Source organism: Monomorium pharaonis, chromosome 4 (assembly GCF_013373865.1).
Source record: "Monomorium pharaonis isolate MP-MQ-018 chromosome 4, ASM1337386v2, whole genome shotgun sequence".
NCBI lineage: Eukaryota > Metazoa > Arthropoda > Insecta > Hymenoptera > Formicidae > Monomorium > Monomorium pharaonis.
In genome coordinates, this window is record NC_050470.1 from 11,429,886 (window position 1) to 11,445,652 (window position 15,767).

Sequence of the window (15,767 nt, forward strand, 5' to 3'; positions counted from 1 at the left end):
CTATATATAAGCACAGCAAGAGCGCTTGCATTGCGTGTGCACTAATAACAAAAATGCAAACGGTGTGCATTTACATTTTTTACAATCTTAACATTTTTTATACAGAAATCTTTTAAATGAATGTAAAAATTCAATTCTTAGAATCTCAAAACTGATTTAAAAGTAGAACAATAATATAGTGGCAAATGTCCAAAGATAATATATATCCGAATAAAAAACTGATTTTTATAGAGTTTTTTTACGCAAAGTTTCTATTTCTTTTCAATACTTTTTGTCTCTTGAAAAGTCAGATATTAATGTAGATGTTGTTAATTTTTTATAAGATGCATTTTTTAATTTTGATATCTTATTTGAATCTTTAGCTATATTATAAAGGATTTAAACATAAAATTTTGCTAAGATAGCAAATTTTCCGTCTATGCCAATTAAGTTATATAATTTGTAATTTCTAGTTAGAGGTGCACAATTAATTTATCGTACCTAATATTTGTACATGTATGTGTGTACATTACCCAATATAATTATACAATTTTATATACATTCAACAGAATCTATCACGATAAATTATATTGTATATGTGTATCAATAGTCATAAACTACAAATTATAAATAAGTATATACGGCTTCATCATTATAGGGGGAAAATTGGTTAAGGGGTGAATAACAAATAATTCACGACTTCTGATTAAAATTTCAGGATGATATTGGTTTTTGTTTTACAAAAAAATTTCAAACAAAGGAAAAACAGTCTTTTTTACAGATAAAAATTTCAGCAACTGTACTAGTGAAATTTAATTTTTGGTAAACTGATGTTATTATTATTAGATGAAAATCCGTTTATCTCAATGGCTCTTTCATTACATTTGATATTTTTATCGGTTGAGTTGCATTTAATATTTTATGTTTTGTACGTGAAAAATTTCCTCAACAATAACTTATTACAAAAATATATCATATGTCCGTCACAAAATGTAAAATGTTTAAGTTTGAATCTTGTTTATAGAGTTATTTTTCGCAATAAATTTTCTACAGTATTCTATTTAAGATATTCATTAGCGTCAGTATTATTAAATTGCTTGTTGATTTAATTTGTAATATTACATCCGGCTTTAGTTTAGGATCATGTATCGAAACTGACAAATATGCGATGCACAGTTTACCATGAGCTGAAAATTGCGCGCTGAAAATTGTCAAAATTTATGTAAAAGCTATTATTAGACATCAAGATCTACTGACTAATTGAAAATGGCTCTTTCATCTTTACGTTTGATATTTTTATCAGTTTATTTTAAACTTTATTTAATTTTTTTCGTTAAAATTCTTCAGTTCAAGTATTTATGTATTTAATTACAAGATAAATACGTCAATACTCTTGAACTGATGAAATTCAGTCGAGTTGACAAATTATTTTTCCCAGTGCTTATTTACCAAGCGACTCCCATTTAAAACGAGATAGAGAGAGGGGAAAAAAGTTGTACCGAAAAGTTATCGACGGACAGAGTGTATCGGAGAATGAAAATTAATACGTTAACTGGATGATACTCGGAGCAATATCCATCATTACCTCGAGGGTCCGAAACTTTCTCAGGGGGTTTATCCCTCGTGTTTTCGATCGCGACGGTTTTCCGCCGGGATTCGGGACGGTGTGTGCGACGGCGCGGCGGCGGAAGTGTGTTCTCGATCCCGCTGTAAAATCCAAGCGCGCAAATGCCTCATTCGTGCGTGCGATTTAATCTCCCGCGTAAAAATAACACAGCAAAGCGTGCTAAACTGCCCGTTTTAATATGTAAATTTATCTCTTTGCGCGATACATGTGTATCATTTCCACGCGGAAAACTAAATCACACGCACACGTAGACGCGCACACAAATGAGGCGTTTTTTTTTTTAAAACACAGTTTATAGTGCTGATTCGACGGCGGATCCGCGGGCGCGCGAGCTGCAACGGAGAAGCGCAGCGGACCGTTGCCGGTTCGTCAATGAGGCGGCCAGCTGTGCCCATCCTGTACGCGTCGCGCGACAATTATCGTCACGGGCCGCTGTGACTGCTCCCGTACGCTCTTGTCCGAGCGGACTTTTTACAAGCCCCACTACTACCATCGCCGTTCGCATTGAACACCACCGTATGCCGCGCACGCCGTTTGTCGTTGATTTTAGTCGCTTGGCTCGCGCGATCGCGACGACCTAGACCGGTACATTCGCGCCTCCGTCGCTGCGAAAGGCCCGATCGAAACACGCTAGAGGATATTAGAACGACGCGAGGCGGGATGCGTCGGTCGCCGTCGCGTTTCCGTGCGGGCAGCAAGCGGCCGCGCGAGAATCGATCGGATCGGTTGGGCGAAAACACCGATCGGCGTGAAAGAGAGTTCGATCACCGGGACGGGGGCGGCCGGTCTTGAGAGCGGCGCGTCGCTCTAACGAGGGAAGCAAAGCCGGGCGAGACCTGTGGGCGAGTCGCAGGCCCGAGACGAAGAAACGCGGTCCGGTAAAAGCGGGCCAAGGTGTCAAAGACGTCAATCGTCGCAACGCATTAGCGTTCGTCGTCCCCGTCCGCGTTCGCGTCCGCGTCCCCGACTCGCCGGAGCGGCCTCGTCACGAGACTCAACCCGCTGACGATCGCCGTTAACGTGTGATCCGAGATCGTCGCAGTGTACGCGTCAGCGGCTAACCGCGCGGCCACGGCTTTCTTTCCGATCGCGATCAATAGCGCGAGTGAGCCCGTATCGTACAGGTGGCGCGTTTGGCGAGTTCAGTTTTCTCCAGGTGGAGAAACTCGCGAGGAAATCGTCTCGGCCAGGCGAGGGAGGAAAACCGATCGATCGATCTGCATCGCGCATCGCGGGGGATCGGTAGCAAAAGTACAGAGCGTAACATAAAAGGGAGAAACTGAAACCTGAACTTTCGAAGAAGCTACCGTTAACGATCGGTCGATCATTGAAAATCGTTGGAAAATGGAGATGGAGATGAGCGGCAGGACGAACAAGCCCAGCGAGGAGCTGGCGAAGAGACGTGTGTCGATCAGCGATCAGGTCATGGGACACGATAATCCCGCCTTCGAGCACCACCGGCGCATCAGCGCGAGCTCGGAGCACAATTCCGATCAGAGCAGGCGGAAGTCGATCCTGCACCACGGCGGCAGCCACTGCGGTAGCGTGGAGAACATTCCGCAGCACAAGTTCGATCTGGAGAACGGCAGGATCAACGCCAACCGAAAGAAATCGGCGTACAGCTTGTCCAGCTCGATCAGGGACAAGATCGAGTATTCCGAGGAGCTTGAGAGGTGAGACCCGATTATCTCTCCGGTAAGCTCCGCAAAGTCCATTTGCCGATACCTTTATGCGCGCGCACGCCTGTGTGTGTGTGCGCGTGTGTGTGTGGATGGATCATTTTTCTAGATCCAAATCGATCTAGACGGAAAAACGTCTCTCGAGACTCTTACCGATCAAAGCGATAATTCGCAATCGTTGCAATCGTCGCGATAAGACAACAATGCAAACAGAGAGGACGTATGTCGTTCAAAAATACGCTTTACATGGTCAGTGATAATAAGTCACGTTGCCGCGAAAGTAAACAATCTCCGCCGATAATGGACGATAATAGGTCATAATTACTCTGTACGTCTGTGTGCGTGTACTTTTCTCACACCGTCGCAAATTAGATGTGACTTTTTTACATTGTACATTTAACAACGAGCGCAAGTACTTCAACGATTAATCGCGCGAAACACTTTATTACTTATCGAAAACTGCGAGACCGATAAAATAAACTTTTATTCATCCTTTTTCGTATTTTCGTAACGTTTCCCTTTAAACCTAATTAATTTAATTTGAGTCGAAAATTTGTGAATGTTAGTTGTCAGAAATACATATTTATGAATAGAATCTTTTGAACTTTCATAATATTTTTAATAACTTTAAACAGTTTGTAAAGAAGCAGAACCTTCTAGTCTTGGTTTTCCCTTCGTCACTCTTCACGATTCAGAGCACGAAAGACGAGTATATGTTGATTCACTCATTATCTGATTTGTAGGTATCTTTAATCGAAAAGGTTGACAAAATTGTTTATATTACTAATACGGCAACTAATATCATGAATTATCCTATTTTATGACTATCATTTATGGCCTACTTTCATTTTCTTGATAGCGGCTATCTACACAAGGCAAAAATTTGAAGCACTTCTTTCACGTCGGCTTCCCGAAGTCGAAGTAATTACTTTGAAACGATAACAAGTTGTACAGATTTAATTTCTACATTGATTTTTCGAATCAACAAGGCATTTAGCACGACTTACGACTTTCAGACTTTTTAATGTAAAGATTGCATTATTTGAATGACATAAGACAGATCTACTTGTAACGTTACATCATTATTTGAATAATGCAATGTTTTATAAATTCAATTAAATTGTGCAAGAAGCAGTTAAAATATATTCCAATATTAATATTTATAAAGTATTCTTCAATTTGTTATAAATCATATAATGCGTTTCAGAATTATCATACATTTTTAATGATATATGTGATTATTTCTCATAAATTTCGCATTTATGAATTCCACTTTTAACAAGAAATTAATTAGAGGCCCAATTACAGAGTTATTTGCAGAGATTAAGCAGAATAATAGAATGTGCATAACACGAATGTATTTTCCTCGAAATGCGCGGTCAATAAATTGATAAAAAGTATTTTATGAATCATTAATCCTTTATGACTTATGAATGAGCGTAACATAAATTACAATGTACGCTATCAATACTATAATGAATTCGCTAATTCGAAATTATTATTGCACACGTGGCATAATACAATCTAATAGACTACCGTGTAAAGCCGCACACCAAATTAACCATTACAATGCTCAACAAAGGCATATAGACAGATATATATACACAACTGTAATAATTGTTAGTATCACATTGAAATCTAAGCTAGTTTAACAGCTACAAATTATCTCTGCGGATAAACTGGTAGATACTGAGTAGATTGAAGCTATTGACGTTTGTACTTGAAGGCATTAATCCTAGCAAACTTGCCCCGAGCGAATTATACAATGATATATTAAAGAAAGACTGACTTTTACGATAAATTTTTAACCCGACTTTATTTAATAATTTGACATTTAAAAATAAATAGTAAATATTTTGTGTATATTTTAAAATTAAGACATTTCTTTTGTTATGATAAATATACATATACATTATTTTATATATTATTGCATCAATTTAGTACATTTATTTTAAGCTTTGAAACAATATATATTGTTGTAATTTAAAACTTTTAGAACTTTTGTTTTTGTAAACAGCATAGTGTCTGGTACAAATTAAATTAAAAGCTCACAGTAGCTAACATACGTTTTGTTTTACTTGTTGCACATTTATCTTCTTTTTATTTCTTATCAAAAAATATATGAGCACTTGTGTGCGATATGTGATCTTTATCACATTCCAGACATTTATTTTTATCAGATCCCATTACCAATAAATAATAGTTATTTTGCTGGTTAAGTGGAAATTTTTCTTTTAGTTAATTATTTTTTATATAAAGTTTATATTATATTTTTTATATGTTTAACATAAAAAATTATCACCAATGTGCTACTTTCAATTTACAAATTATTGAAATTAAAAAGCGTTTTAATTCTTTGCGTCATAATAAATTGTTCAGCAACTCACTTTTTTGCATATTTATTTAACTACTTTTTTAACAACAAATACAAAGTTTTTTGTTTTTTTAAGGTCCATAGAACAGAGTATAAAAAATGTAAAAAAAATATTAGGTTGTTAATAATTAATTGCAAAAATAGTCTGGAAATTCGCGTATTTGGCGAATAAAATGTGACATTTGTGCTAAAAAAAACAACTTTTTTTAAACAAAATTGCGTTCGACAAATAGTTTTTACAGAAAAACAGATTGAAGTTAACGAATAAACGCGCGCTTTTATCTATGCGGCGCGGCGCTCAGACAGACACGCGTTTCTCATTTATATATGTATCTAAAAATAAAGATAAATAGTAAGGTCAATAGTAATATGCTTTATTAGCATTCTATTATTCTAAATAATGTACAATTGTGTATAATAATTTTGTAATATTACTAAATATGAAGAATAGTTGATGAATTAAATAAGAATGCATAACATGTACAAATAACATGTACGTAACATGTACGAAGAATTGATTTATCGTATAACAATGATTAAAAATAAAGCAAAATATTTAAGTTGAGGTATTACAAGAGATGTGTGTGTACAATATTATTATTTTTTTATCTTTTTCAAAATAAAAAGAACTCGTTCAATGTTGTTAATTTCTTTTAAATGTGAGTCAAAAAAGTTTCAAAAAATTGTTACCCAATAAATCAATTTTTTGGCATTTACATATTCTTATTTAATGAACTATTCTTTACCTTAGTGATACTATTTAATTATTACACGTAATTGTGCAATTTAAACTAATAGAATGCTAAACTTTAAAGAATATTATTATTTACATTTGTCTTTATTTTCCGATAAACGGGAATAAGAAGCGTACGCTGGCCCTGAGCGCCATATAGATAAGAGCACTTAGCTTTAACCTGTTTTCCTGCAAAAACTATTTATTAAATGCAATTATGTTAAAAGAAAAAGTTGTTAATTTTAGCATAAAGTATCATGTCTTGTACTCATCTAAATGTGAATTTCCAGACACCTTGTAAAAAATTCAAAATTAATACTTTCTTATAGACTATAGAGAAATGGATTTTCAACTAATCTATTAGTTGAAAAACGAGCAATTTCTTTATGCGCTTAGTGCATTCTAAGTATTTTTTAATACTTTTTCCAAGTTTTCCACTATGTTGTATTTGTTTTACAAAAAATATTTAAAATAAAATATTTTCTATTTTTTTATTAAATTAAAGCAAATTGTTCTCTTTAATTTTTCTCTTCAAGGGGATGCTAAAGCTGTCCTGTTTTACCGATTATTTTGATTATTTCCATTTCAATAATTTTTTAATTGTATTTACAGAATTAAAAATCTTTCTTCACTTTTTTTGAAGTACAGACGATAACATAATATGCACGTCAAAATTTTGTACAAAAAAACGAAAAAAAAATTTAATTTTATTTACAAAATAAATTATTTTTTGTTTTTTGTACAAAATACTTACGTGCTCATTATGTTACCGTCTGTACTTCGATTGTGAAGGATTTTTTATTCTGTAAATACAATTAAAAAATTAATGAATTGAAAATAATCAAAATAATTGGTAAAACAGGACAGTTTTAGCATTCCCTTAAATACACAGAAAAATATTTATATTATGTTCACATTCGTTTTTCTTGCTTTTAGTGCTACTACCTGCAAATTAACGATGAGAATGTACACATTCTAATTTTGTTTTTTCTTGTTTTCTAAATTTTACTTTTATGTTTTAAGAATTTTTCAATTTTTAAACATTTTGTGACTTATAAATATAAAGTTAATTAATTTTAAATATAATAATAATAACGATAATTTTTAATAATTTATTAATTTTGATCTTGACTTTGGATTTGAATTTAGTAATTAAAAAATCCCCTAGAAAATAAAGTTGCAAAAATTTTGAATGTACAGAAAAATATACGGCTGAAAGGATTAAGAAACAACGGAAAGAATGTTGTTAGTCAATGTTACACGTTTCAATGTTCTACCACGCTCTTCATCACATTTACGTCTCTTCCAGATCGTGGCTGTACCTATTTTGCGCGCGATGTCACGGTCGCGATGACACGCCATCGTGGGAGCCACCAGGATGGAGAAGAGCATGTCCGCAGCCATTCTGCCCAACGTACAGGAAATTCGCTCGTATTCTATGCCTCTTTCTTTTGGGTCTGCTGCTTTGGGGTGTCATCTACTCGGTGATTGGTAATGATGCCGCCCCAGGTGGCCAACTGTTCGGATTGGCTGCTGTGTGCATCGCCGCGCAGTTTGGGGGTTGGCTGTTCTCTTTGACCACTCTTCCAGCCTTAATTGGTATGCTGATCACCGGTCTAATAATGCAGAATCTCGGACTCGTCAAGATCGAGGGGCACTATACTGTGGTGGTTTCCAATCTACGGTGAGTCTGCTTTCCAAAAGGAGGTAAAATTTCCAAAGGAGGGACCTCGGTATGAGATTCCTGCCAAATATCCATGCAGTTACATTCAACTGAAATGGAAGAAGTTTTCAATGTGTCAGCAAAAATCGTGAGATATCAGCACTCTTCAATTTAATTTGGAAATTGATATGAAACTATTTCTTTTATGAGGTAGATCTGAAGGGATATATATATATATATATATATATATATATATAAAATATTTATAAAATTATTATTTAATTCTATGTACGAAATATGTTTGAAAATTTAATTTGGATTTTATTATATTATTTTATTACATGGCCAAGTTATTTTTTATCCTAATTTATTTAAAAAAGTAACTTATTAAATTAAATTAATTTTAATTATAACAACTATTTTTATAATAAGAAATTATTTAAGAATTTATTTAATTAAAATTAAAATAGAAAGATAGAAAGTTATCTTGATCAAGGATTAATAATGTAATGTTATGAATCCCGTATTCGAAGGTATAATGTAAAACTTTTGAGGGTGAAATATGGCGGTTATTTGAACGATGACATTTTTGGAAAAGTAAAATAGTAACATAATTTGGTAATTATTTACTTTAGAAGGATTACTTTTTGACTTACTTATATCAAGGATACTCTTATGAATAATCTTTAAAAAGTTTTAACTATGATTTTTTTTAAAAATTGTTATCCAAAAAAGTTCACAACGTAAACATATGTTAAATTCTATAATTTGAATTTTAGCATAAATAGCTTATTGTTTACATATTTATACATTTAAGCAAGTAAAGCGATTACACATGTTTGGTAACAAATAATCTCTGCTCCTCTGTACTCGTATTATAAAAATATATGATCTAATCCAAATCAAATTTTAGTTTTAAATCAGAAATTACTTTATGTTAAAAAAACGGAACCTATGTTGAACATTACAATCATAGATCTTATTTTACCCTATAAGGATTCTATATTAAGTCTATATTTGTATCGTTCTATGTAGTTTTTATTTTTTACGTGAAGCGAGGTATGCTCCACCCTTTTTCCTCATTTACGGGACGAAACGAGGAATACAATTGTACTGTTATGCATGGATTTTGATTTTCCATGCAAAAACTATTACACATATTACTTACAAGTAAACCTACCCGAGTGTTATACTCTGATTTTGATAAGCTTTGAGTATTTTGTAATCTAAGTCAAATTAAGAAATACGTATTTTTTATACGGTCATTAAAGGGATGAAACATCCTTTAAAAAAAATATTAGTTTTTATGTTTTTAAGTGAATATTGTCGAAACAGTAAGAGATATAAAAAACAGGTCCTAATAAAAGTTTTATGACTTTTAATGTAGTTTATAACAGTGCAGCGATTTTTGGAAAATACTATATTTTTCGAAATTTCCTCCCGCCTCCTTCAATTTTTGAAACAGGATAGGTTTACTTGTTAGGTCAGTTTATTTTCAAACGGCAATATTATTGTACAGATCCCATTGATAAGTCTATTGAAGTTATAGCTAATTTCTGTAGTACTGAGTAAAGTAAAAAATGAATTGTTATAAGCATTGAACACATAAATTTTTAACACATTTTATTTAGTCTATGTAATCAGTGTGAGTATATTATTGCTTTATCTTTTCTTATATTTTTTACCGATTTTCCGGGTTGAATAAGTTAATATAATTGTTTAACTAAATTAAATTAAAGTTATTGGATTATAAAATTAATTTAGTCAAGTTAAAAATTACATAAATAAAAAACTAACTCAGTTAAAATTACGTTAAAATTAATTTACTCAAGTTAAAATAAAAGTTAAGAAGTTTTATCTATATTAAATTAAAAAGCCATATAATTTATTTGAGCCAAATTACCAACATAATTACAGTATCGATCGTCAAATATATTTAATATTTTATTTGTAAATTGAGTTATAATATTAATTATATAAAATAACAAAAAATATTGTTTTTATGCAGGAATGTATTTTTATTTTATATAATTTTTTTCTTTCGCCCAGATAAAATTTTTAATTTAAGAAAAAAGTTAATAAATTAATGTTTATACGTTTTAAATATAACTAGTTAAAGTTAAAAATTAAATCATTAAAACTTAACTAAATTAAATTAAAAGTTATTAACTTTTTAATTTTATTATTAATTTTCAACTTTTTAACTAGTTACTACTCAACCATGTCGATTTCCAATCTTTAATGATTAATAACTTTTTAACGAGCTAAAACTCTTTGTAAGTCTTTTAGAAGAGTCTCTTTGACAGCACAAGTAAAGTGAATAATTATCCATAATTTTTTTTATTTCAAATCCAACAATCCGGTAATTTGTAGAATAAAAAAATGTTTTAGTACTTGATACAAAAATATTATTAAGCACCAAAAAATGTCAAATTTGTTTTGATCAAAAAATTGCATTTTTTCATGCTTGTATTATCGGACCAATATTCTATTTATTATTGTATTATAATTTCCTTTTGTGTTGATGAGATAATAAAATTTGATCGCATTCTCTTTTATGTGAGATACAAATTAATAGAAAAAGTTTTTCAAACTCTACTTTTATTAAAAATTCAGAAAGTTTACTGACAATCGTATTATTTTATGTAATTTTTTATAGAATTAACTGTTACTTTAAAGCGTGCATCAGATTTTTGTTCGGTGAGAGCAAAAACATAGAGAGGAAAACACGAAGAACTCTTAGTAGACTAATTTCTTACGTAAACTCGAGGTTGCGAACTGGTTAAATCGCTTTTTCATTGCAAACAGTCGTTATCTCTATTCGCGTGTCATTATTGGAAAAACGTGTCATTATTGACGACGACAACGACGACAATGGTGATGACGGCGACGGCGACGTCGACAATGACGACGATTACTCGAAGGTCCTTCGAAAGTCTCTGAGGTAACGATCAACTCGTCGCGATCGCGAGATGGCCGCTTTTTAAGGTCGAGGTCTAACGGCGGTGAATAGCCGTGGACACGCACGACGATAGCTCTATGCGTGGCATAACAAGTGCCCCGGGTTTAGCGGCAATCAAATTCAACCTGCATCCTCCCCAGCAAGCAAGGAGCATTAAGTCAATCTTTTAAATTAAAACATTGATTTCATGTGGATTTTACGATTATTATGACATAATATTTTATAAACGTTTTTCAATGTTTAATATTTCTAACGTTACAATGATGGAATTTTAATTTTAATGTTTTACTGAAATATTTTCCGTTGTTTGTAACATTAAGAACTTACATATCTGAAAACATTTATATGTTATAAAATATCATTGTAATAACGTTGTATTAATCTTGTTCGCTGGTTGCTTGCTGGACCGCTAACAAGTGCCGCTGACAAAGCGGTCGGGCAGGAGAGATCCGCCGAGTTTCCCACAATCACAGCTGCCGTCTCCTCGCGTGCGACAGATAGCTCTTCAAGGTTTCCCCATATTTTATGATAGGAGAACGTATTTATCCGTAATCATACTCGGCCTGTGTACTCGAGCCTTTGAGCCTTGAGCGGACGCCGCGCGTTCTTTGAACAACAAGAAAAAGGATGGAGCGCGATCCGACTTGCCCCAAGCACAATTCGTTTATGTTAATGTAAAATTAAAATTCCAATGAGGTGCGTTTAGGTAAAAGTATTCAAATTAACCTTTAACTTCCCAGCGCGTGTACTTGACCCACTTCTCCGCATTCTGATCGATGTCATCGCGTGGTCATTATCGAAGTTGACGAACCCTCGTCAACTTCGTTTCCTTCAGCAATCTTTAGAACTAGTTTTCCATGGGATTATAACTTCTTAATCCGCACACGCGCGAGAGATATATTACTTTGCAGGTAACACATTAGATTCCGTTAAATTTCCGCCTTGCGATAACTAAAAGTTACCGTGAACATACATTACGAATTAACGCTTGAAGAAGAGTACATCGAGCGAAATATCCTTATACTATCTTAAGTAATTTGAAGTATCCTTTCACGAGAAACTGCCTGTGAAATTTCTCAGTCAAAGGACGTGCAGCCAATAAACGATTCCATTAATCCGGAATGAAGGCAATTATCACCATTGCGTCGATTGTGGCACACGAGATTTCTATTCCTTCCGTTTCGAAATAGATTTCTCGCAATTGTGTCTGAATTCGCTCGATCATCACACCCTTTCGATTGGTCAAATTCGCTTTATGACTCGAACAGCCTACTAATGACAGAGACGCGCAGCTAGAATCGTTAATGCCGGCGAGCTATGGTTACCGTAGGAAACGCTATGTCTGACCTTGCTGGCAATTTAATCGACGTGACGACGGCTTTATCGGTTATTGGTGAAATCGGTAAAATATTGTCCTTTCCTTAAAACAACGAAACTCTGTTTTACATTTAGCTTGTGATGGTTTATTTTCGTGGCAAATCTCTTCTGTGAATTATGAGCTGAAATTCAAAATGACAGCTGCTTGAAAAGTTAATTTATTGTTTTACACAATTCTCATAATATAGTTTTTCGTTATAAATCACATTAAACATAAATATGTAAAATTACAAAAAGTAATATGTCTACAAATATTATACAATTTACAGTGAGAATATATAAACTGTTCGTTTTTTATAGAAATTACTTCTAATTGTGTAAATATGACTTCTTCACATTAGACGAAACATTATTTTAAAATTAACTTTTATGTAAATATACACGTTTTTGTAATATTATATATATATATGTATGTATATATATATAATATCATGGTAACATTACATATATTTACATTTTTATGTTTGTACATATAGCTTAAGGAAGATTGTATGTCATTCATCAACTTTAATTTCAATTGTAAATTTAATTTTACAAATGGTTTATTTACCCAAAAAGAATTGTATTTATAAGTTACAAGTTTTTACTCTTATTATAAGTGTACACCTTTAATAGTAGATGTCAAAATTGCCCACTATAATAACTGTGATTTAACAGATAACTTTTTTACAGTGCAATCATATTGATGAGTATTTTTTTTCCGAACGTTAATTATCGAGAGATTATATTATGTAAGAAAGTTCGTATAAATGAAAAAATGCAGGTTTATAAGTATTATAACACTCGCAAGTGGCGATATTGTGTATTTTTTTATTTCTTCAGATTTATCTTTTCAAGTATTTACGAAGAAAGCGTGCACATCGAGTGCATGATTTTTCTTACCTATTATTGCAAAATACGTTCGACATTTCGTAACATAAAGAAACACACGACCTACTCTTTCTCGAGATTACGATGGTATCTCTGTAAACTGTAGATTTATGTTATTATTGATACGCTTAGATTTATGATATCGCACGATAAGGAATTCGCGCGGACTTGTAATTTCCAGTAGCGTGTGAAATGAGATCCCATTTAAGAATGGATTGCACAAAAGGAGATTGCGATTATATCTTTATGTAAAGTCGCGTGTGAATTTATTCAATGACAACTTAAAATGTGATTCAACAATCGTCGGCATTATGCATTAGAAATTACATTTAAAGACTATCAAAGATTGAGGACGCTTTGAGGACGCGATGGTCTGTCAGAAGTTTAACGGTTTCTTCAATGGCTCGTTTGTCACGTTTATTCCATATAACTTCGCGTGTCAGTGCTCCAACTTTTTGATTCATTATTCATTGTATTTGATGCGATAATACACGAAGATTAAGCGGTCGACGTTGTAGAGATTTCTGAAAGTCCTTAATCTTGAAAGTTGTCTCTCTTGAATTTTCGCATGTATTATGCAGATTGCATGTCGAACATGTTGAACCGACTAGGGGATGGTTACGTTTTTGACGGGGCTGTCGATAGGAACTCTGTCACACGCGCGAGGGTTAACGTGGCGCCGGCTTTAGCGAGCGTTTACACGCGTCGTTAGGAGGTCATGTACGCCTAAGCTAAATACGGGCAAACACAGGCCGCCGCGCGTTGTAAGCGATTTGCGTACACGCTCGCTTAGGCGAAGCCACCCCTATGTATGTCCGCGTAAACATCCCCAGAAGCCGCGGTCCACGGCATCGACTGCAAGACTAATAAAGTGATCAAATCGCGGTCGCGCGCTTATTGACAATATGTGCGATTTATCATCAATTATTAGAAAACCGATTGTGCAATAGCTTGTGCGAAGCAGAACAGCGTAAACGTTAACCGTTACGTTTCTGTTTGCCTTTCGGTATAGCTTTTGAAACACGTGTGTTGAAGTTCAGTTCAATTTTCCAGTCATTAGGAGCGCCGCCGCGCGAGTTTTTAAATTTTCATTAATAAGAATGTCTTCGCAAACTGGCAAACTTAGCGTGAGAAACCTTGTTCAACAATGGGCTATTGCTTATTCATACTTCAATTATACATTTCTCAATATCGATCGTGGAAAAAGTTCCGTCACGATTAATTTCTCGTCTCCTTTATTTGCTCGCGAAAAACTTTTCCTTCATCGTGATGTCTCAGTAATGCGCGTCGTTGTTCGTTTCTTCGTGTTTTTTTTTTTTTTTTTTTTGTTCTGAAGAGAGTGTTTCCACGTCGATAAGACAAGTCTGAATCTGTCGTAAATGTGTACACGCGTATGATACTCTTCGCGGACATGATTCGCTACAAGGTGTCTTTTTAGATATTCCAGTTTATTTCAAATAAAATTCCTTTGATCCCGTGATGTTGAGTGGTGTTTTGTTGTAGACACAACGACTATTTAGTTTTCTGCATGCTCTTTGTGCTTGCGGTGCTCGCACAGATAAAAGCGGTTTTTAATTTTTATGGATTCTTTAAGAAAAGATAAGCTTTTAAATAAAAAAAATTACTTATTTATATTAGAAAAATATATAGCAATTTATTGTAATACTATAAAACTTGATAATTTTATATATCTTTGAATTATTATATACACTGAAAAAAATGTAATACATCCAATAAAATATGTAGTTGCGCGCTGCCAACTACAGATATACTTAATACAATAATGCTATTGCAGTATTAACTTGCATTAACAGCAAATATTATTGTATTGAGTATTTTGGCAGCTTGCAACTACATATATTACTTTTTTTCTGTACAACTTAAATATTAAACATGTTATTTGTTACACATAATGTTTTTATAATACTACAATGTAACTGTTATGCCATGTAATATTAATTTAATTTACCTTTTGCATATTATATCCCAGACGATATCTTTAAATTATAAGCGAAAGCAAACGAATATTTATATGAATAAGTAATCATTTTTCAATATACCATTACGTTTAGCTTTGTCATTTAAATTAAATATTATAGCTGAATAGCTATTAGAACAGGGAGATCAATCTTAAAATAAAGTCATTTTAAATATAATCACAATTTTAAAAGATGTTCTTATACTGAGAAAAATAATTTCATTATATCAGCAAGACATGTATAAATAAGCATTTTGATGAAACTATACAGAATTTTTAATTATTATAGTAGAACTGAAGATTTTATAACTAAACTGAAAGATTTTACTTTAGATTTCAAATAAGGATTTGTTTAATATTTTTTTAGCTGGATCTATAAAACTTTTAGTTATATTCACTAAATATAATCAGGTAAATTAATCTCAGTGCACGTAGCAGTATATTATGCAAATCGGTGCAAGTCGGTGTAGTCGAGCACGTTTTGTTTCATGAGCTTTCGTCAAGCGCACAAACGTGAGCGTGATG

General features: G+C 33.2%; 1 protein-coding gene across 2 annotated transcripts in view; it reads left to right on the forward strand.

Moving 5' to 3' along the window:
• Positions 1 to 15,767, forward strand: part of LOC105830520 (sodium/hydrogen exchanger 9B2) — a 53,991-nt gene that overhangs the window by 15,965 nt on the left and 22,259 nt on the right. Inside the window, exons 1-2 of one of the 2 annotated variants that reach the window (XM_012669887.3) lie at positions 541 to 3,279; positions 7,702 to 8,076. In XM_012669887.3, the coding sequence (XP_012525341.1) occupies positions 2,951 to 3,279; positions 7,702 to 8,076 (704 nt within the window). In that variant the 5' untranslated portion in view covers positions 541 to 2,950. Of the gene's footprint in view, positions 1 to 540; positions 3,280 to 7,701; positions 8,077 to 15,767 lie in introns of those variants that run through there. The other variant, XM_012669888.3, reaches the window with a different exon arrangement.